At 40.5% G+C, this 6,156-nt stretch overlaps 1 protein-coding gene across 1 annotated transcript; it reads left to right on the top strand.

Annotated features, from left to right (window-relative positions):
* The first annotated feature begins 3,224 nt into the window (after positions 1–3,224).
* On the top strand, positions 3,225–5,841 carry LOC148938109 (uncharacterized). Its single transcript, XM_089078692.1, has one exon. It carries the CDS (start codon positions 3,518–3,520, stop codon positions 4,718–4,720), a length of 1,203 nt encoding a protein of 400 aa, XP_088934818.1. The 5' UTR covers positions 3,225–3,517; the 3' UTR covers positions 4,721–5,841.
* The last annotated feature ends 315 nt before the right edge of the window (positions 5,842–6,156 follow it).

The following is a 6,156-nucleotide window of genomic DNA, read 5'->3' as shown; positions in this document are numbered from 1 at the left end:
CGTATACTTATCTCTCTTCGCGCAGAAAAAAAATGTATGGAGATTTTCATTTGTTTTTTTAAGAGCTTCATTTTTCTGTGCGGCGAAATCTGTTGCAGTTAACGTTACGGTCGCGCACGTATCATTGGTTGAAGCTTGCGAGATTCGTAACATTATTCGTTTACTTTTTGTTGTTTATAAAAAAAAAATATTGGGTGGCTCTCCGGACGTTACATACTGTATTTTGAGTAAAGAAAAATTTTAAATAAACAGTAAGAATTTCAATATGTTATCAGATCCGATTTTTACAACGTTATAGTCTGTGTAACATCCGGAGAGCCACCCAATATTTTTTTTTCCTCTCACCTGCGCAGCAGCGCTCTAATAACAAACTGCCATGTCTACCCGCGAACGGTAATAAAAGGCTCTCCTGTTGTCACCGCGCGTTACGACGCATCTCGCCGCTACATATATACTATGTATACATTACGTACTAGATATATAGTCAATGCGTCGACGATAATTACGACATACATCATATTAACAATACTTTACTCCACCTTACCAACACCCTACAACATCATCTACATTACGAACACTCCGAATTACCAACACTCCATGACGCCATTTACGATTACTCACACTTCACAGCATCCTAGCATACTATATTACTATCTGTAAGAATTAGACCGTAAGCGGTCATAAAAGAGATTCGGAATATAAACAGCTAACAGAGAGGAGCCGTCGTGGTCGTGCAGACTAAGTGTCGGATTGGTAGACGAGGGATCCCGAGTTCAAATCCAGTTGGTCTCCGTTAATTTTTTCCGAATCTAATAGATATCTTTCAATCTCAGAAGTGGGATTCAGCCCATGTTACCTCAGAGAGAATACAGCCTATGTTACCTGACAGGGAGAATTCAGTCGATTTTGTGTGTGTCATTTATGTGTTGTTCGAAATGAACCAAGTCGGGAAGTTAAAATACTCCAATGTCGTGTCGTTCGTTCAAAAGTGAACGGAAAAAGTCGTGGAGTAAAATACTCCAATGTCGTGTCGATCGTTCAAATGTGAACGGAAAAAGTCGGGGAGTAAAAGTACTCCAATGTCGATGCTAAACATGGTGATAGCGGAGATAGACAGCTGGGAACAGAAGAAAGAGGTCATGAAGAAAAAAAAGGAACTGGAGAGAGGTATAATCATAGAGAATGACTTAACAAAGAAAGAAAGAAAGAAAGATGTAATGGAAACTCAGGGAGATAGCGAGAGAGGAAAGAGAGAAAGGCGAAAGAGCAAGAGTAGGATACAAGAAAATAACAATGAGAGGTAAGGAATATAGATGGAATGAGAGGAAAGAAAAATTAGAAGAAGAAAGAGGAGGAAAAAGAGATTGAGGACAGAAGAAACAAGAAGGGGAAGAAGAGGAGAACAGGGCTCGGAGACTAAAAATTTGTTTCTGGAACATAGCTGGAATAATGAACAAAGGAGAGGACACATGGGAGTATCTTGAAAAATTCGACGTGATAGGACTAACAGAGACATGGATAGAAGAACAAGCATGGAAGAAAATCACAAAGAAATTACCTAATGAATTCTAGTGGTACAGCGTTCCAGCAATAAGGGAAAATAAAAAAGGAAGAGCTAAGGGAGGAATCATGATGGCAATAAGAAAGGATATAAAGTTAATCAACACGAGGAAAATAAGCAAAGAAATGGCGGAAATGGAAGTCGTGCATAGCGGCAGCAGATGGAGGATAGTCACAGTATATACATTGCATTGAGGAAACCATGGAAGTCCTATTGGAAGGAATCCAAGAGGAAAGGGAAAGCCATTTAATAATAGGGGGTGATTTCAACGCAAGGACAAGAAACAGGGGAGGACCGATAGAAACGGGAGAGAGGAAGGGGGAAGAGATAAGAAAATCAAAGGATAAGGTGATAAACAGAGAGGGAATTGTAATGCTAAACGGACTGAGAGAGAGAGGATGGACGATATTAAATGGAAGCAGCGAGGAGGTAGGAGGTTGGACCTACATAGGAGAAAGCGGAGCGTCAGTAATAGATTACGTCATAACGAACGTAAAAGCATTGGAGGAGATAAAGAACATAAAAGAAGGTAACAGAATAGAATCAGACCACGTTCCGCTGGAGGTAGAGCTGGAAGGCGCTGAAAGAAAGAAGGAGAGAAGAAGCAAAACTATTGAAAAGGTAACAAGCGTATGGACAGAAGAAGGGATACAGCAATACCATGAGAAGTGTGTAAGATGGAAATGTGAGCAGACAGAAAGTGAGAGAATCTGGAAGGAACTAGAAGAAAAAGTAAAAAAATCAATCACAAAAGTCAAGAAGAAGATCGCAATATGGAAGATAGGAAGGAGGAACGTGACATAGTAAAGAATGGAATAAGAAAAACAGGGAACTGAGGAAAGAACTTGGAAGGCTAAAAAGAGGGAAAATAAGCAGAGAAGAATTCGCACAAAAGAGGAAAGAATACAGAGAATGGTGCAAGAAAGAAAAGCACAAACATGAAAGAGAAGAAACGGAAAAGATTAAAGCAATAAGGACAGAAGAAGAGTCGTGGAGATACATAAACAAATACAGAAAGAAGAAAGAAGGGATAAGCGAAAGTATAGAGATAGAAAGGTGGACCATGCACTTCATGGAATTGTTGGATGGATCAAAAGATAAAATAATAATGAAAGAAGAAGAGGAAGAGAAGGAGACGGAAGAGGCGGAACAGGAGAGAGAGGAGGAAGAGAACGAATTAACAAGGGAAGAAATAATAAAACAACTAATAGAACTGAAGAAGGAAAAAGCCCCGGGAGAGAATGAAATTGAAAACGAAGCATGGAGGCTGATGCCAAAAGAAATAGGAGAAACCTTTGTGATGCTGCTAAACAAGATATGGAAAGGAGGCATACCGCAAAAATGGAACAACGGCCTAATAAGCTCAATATATAAGAGAGGAGAGAAGAATGAGGTAACTAATTATAGAGGAGTGACGCTGATGGACACGGCATACAAAATATATGCAAAGGTGCTAAATGAAAGACTGAAAAAGAAAGTAGAGAAGAATCTTGAAGAAGGACAATTTGGGTTCAGAGAAGGAAGAGGAACTATTGATGCGATGTGTACACTAAACTATGTGGCGAATAGGGAGTTAGCGAGGAAGAAAGAAAACCTGTATGCATTCTTTACGGATCTAAAGGCGGCTTTTGATAAGGTGGATAGAAAGAAGCTAGGAGAAATGATGGAAAAACAAGGTATTGGAGAGAGATTAAGAAAAAGGATAATGGAAACATACAGAGAGAGGAAGAATATAGTGAGGATAGGAAACAAAAAATCAAAGATATTCTGGACAAAGAGAGGATTAAGACATGCCCATTGAGTTCTACGCTGTTTAATATATACTTGGCGGACCTGGAGACGGAATTGAAAAAGAAACAAACAGGAGGGATAGTAGTAGAAAAGGAAAAATTCTGGTCAATAACTTATGCAGACGACATCGTGCTACTAGCAACAAGCGAACAGAAATTAAAAGACATGATGAAGAGACTTAGAAAATACATCCAAAAGAAAGATTTACTACTAAGTCCAGGAAAATCCAAAGTACTAGTTTTCGAAAGAGGAAGAGAACGAAGAGGAAAGAGAGAGTGGAGATGGGGAGAGGAGGACATCAAAGAGGTGAAAGAGATGAAATACCTGGGATACATCATACAAAAAAACAGTAGAGCAGAAAGGCACCTAGAGAAAAGAATGAGAAGAGCGATGATCGCGATGAAGCAAACATGGAGCATTGGAGAGAAACTGTTTAAGGATGATTTCGAGAGAAGAATGAAGATATTCAATGCGCTAGTGGAAAGTATTGCGTTATACGGAGCGGAAATATGGGGATGGAAAAATGAGGAAAGGCTAGACAGGATCAAAAAGAAATATACAAAATGGATCCTAGATAGAAGGACACCGAACCACATATTGCTGGAGGAGATAAAGATGAGGGAAATAAGGATAGAGGCTATAAGAAGAGCAAGCAAGTACGAAGAGACTAGCAGGAAAACGAACAAGAAGTTAGTAACAGAATGCATAAGGGAGATAGAAAAAGGAAAAAGAGAAAGCGAAGAAAGCAAGTGGGAAAAGAAGAGAAGGATAATGATGGAGAAGTCGGAAATAAGCAGAGAGGAACTGAGGCAGAGAAGAGAGAGCGGAGAGCCTAAAAGAATAACGCAACTAATAATGGAGCGAATAGAAAGAAGAGAGAGAGAGGAAAGAAAGAGAAAAATCGAAGAGTCAAAATTTAACGAGTACTACAGGCACATAGTGACAGAAGACATGCCAGTATATCTGCGAGGAAAAATGAAGAAGGACAGGAACTTAATAGCTGGATACAGATGCGGAAACACAACGAGAGGAAGCCAATACTGGAGAGCAGAAAAAGAAAGGAAATGCAGAGTATGCGAAAAAGAAACGGAGAGTATATGGCACGTCTTGAAAGAATGTGAAGATACCAAGGTGGAAATGCCAATAGAAGAAATATTGGAACAAGATGGAAAAGGAAAAGATATATTAAGAAGAATAGACAGAATAAGAGGCGGAGAGGGAGGAAAAAGAAAAGATGAAGGAAGGGAGACTGAGCATAGTAACAGAGAAGGGAGCAGTGAAGAGAGAGAGGGAGACAGGGAGGCTGGAGAGAGGGACGCAGGAGGGAGAGAGAAGAGGAACGGGAAACGGAGAGAGAGAGAGAGATAGGGAGAGAGATGATCAATGAAGATAAACAGTGCAATAGATAAGTAATAAGAAAGGGAGTGGAAATTGTATTAGATTAGGATATTAAACATATGTATAGTAAAATGTAGTTGTAAAGCTGGAAGTCATCCAAAACCGAAAAGCAGGATAAATAAATAATAATAATAATATTACCATCCCTCTGAGTTACCATAGTACCATGTTACCGACTACAACGTCACCTACAAGAACACACCATGACGCCACCTACATGAACACTCTATGGCAACCCACCTACGCCACCAGATTGCCACGCCACCCACGCTAGCACCGGAACTCTCCACCACCTTCATTCTTGTACGCGCCGTCGAATAGTACATATCGTGCGAGTGTCAATCCAAATCTAATCCCAATTCCAATTCTAATTTTAAGTCAATTCTATTTCGTCTCAATCTAGTTAAGCTAATCTTAAGCAATCATTTGTATCATCCTAGATTTTGTATTACTCTAAATTTAACCAAGTGTTACGCGAGTGTAATTCGATTCTTGAATATTTGAATATAGTAAGTAGTAGTATATTCACCACGTGTCCTTCATTGTATCATCCTTCCTATTGAACGCCGCGAGAAATCGAAAGTGTTCGCGAGGTTTGTGAGGCTTCACGCGTAATAAAATAATTCCTAAAGATTCGTACACCGTTAATTACAAGAACGCCGAGCGTCTCCCGGAGCAGATGTTGTGCATCCATCCGCACGTACCACGACGGAGACTCGACATTCTTGCTCGCGATAAATTCAATCGTTTCTACGCGAAGCCGAAACGCAACGCGAATTGGCTTGCTGCAGAACGCTAATCCTTTGATTTTATCTTCGCATAATAATATTTAAACAACTCGAAGCCTCACACAAATGCCGAAGAGCAGAAGAAATCGCGCTGGTCGCAAGACCTTTATTCTCGAGACCTCCACATGGCAGTCATCTACGATCACAACGAGGTGATCGGCGAGGAAGTTGAGTTCGATGGAAAGTACGAACTCCTGGTGCCCGACCGGCTCTGGAGCGCACGGCCAAGCCCGATATCCGACAATGCTATCAAGGATATCAAGTTCCGGTCCACGGATCTCCCTGGAAAAATATCTGCGCAGAACACCCCTAGAAAAGGTAAGTGGATTATTTCATTAAACAAAATATAAAAATCACGCGCATGTGTATATTTTCGGACGACGCTCTGCGCTTAGGAATTTTCCGGTTGTCAGTCTAAACGTGTCCGTGCCTGCTTATCGTACAAAAAACAAGGAGAAAGCGGCTGACCGGAAGGATTTTATGACCCTTTTTTTTGCCAGTAACGTTTTGTCGCCCGCGCCGATTTCTCCTCAGGAACGCACGTTTCTAACTCGATTCAAAAACTCTCTGACTGAAAATATTATGAAATATGCAGAGCCCGTCTTGGATTAATAATTA

Source organism: Pogonomyrmex barbatus, unplaced genomic scaffold, assembly GCF_055798465.1.
Source record: "Pogonomyrmex barbatus isolate J1 unplaced genomic scaffold, ASM5579846v1 scaffold1, whole genome shotgun sequence".
Taxonomy (NCBI): domain Eukaryota; kingdom Metazoa; phylum Arthropoda; class Insecta; order Hymenoptera; family Formicidae; genus Pogonomyrmex; species Pogonomyrmex barbatus.
The sequence above is the reverse complement of the archived record's forward strand: the minus strand, read 5'-3'. Positions and strand labels throughout refer to the sequence as shown.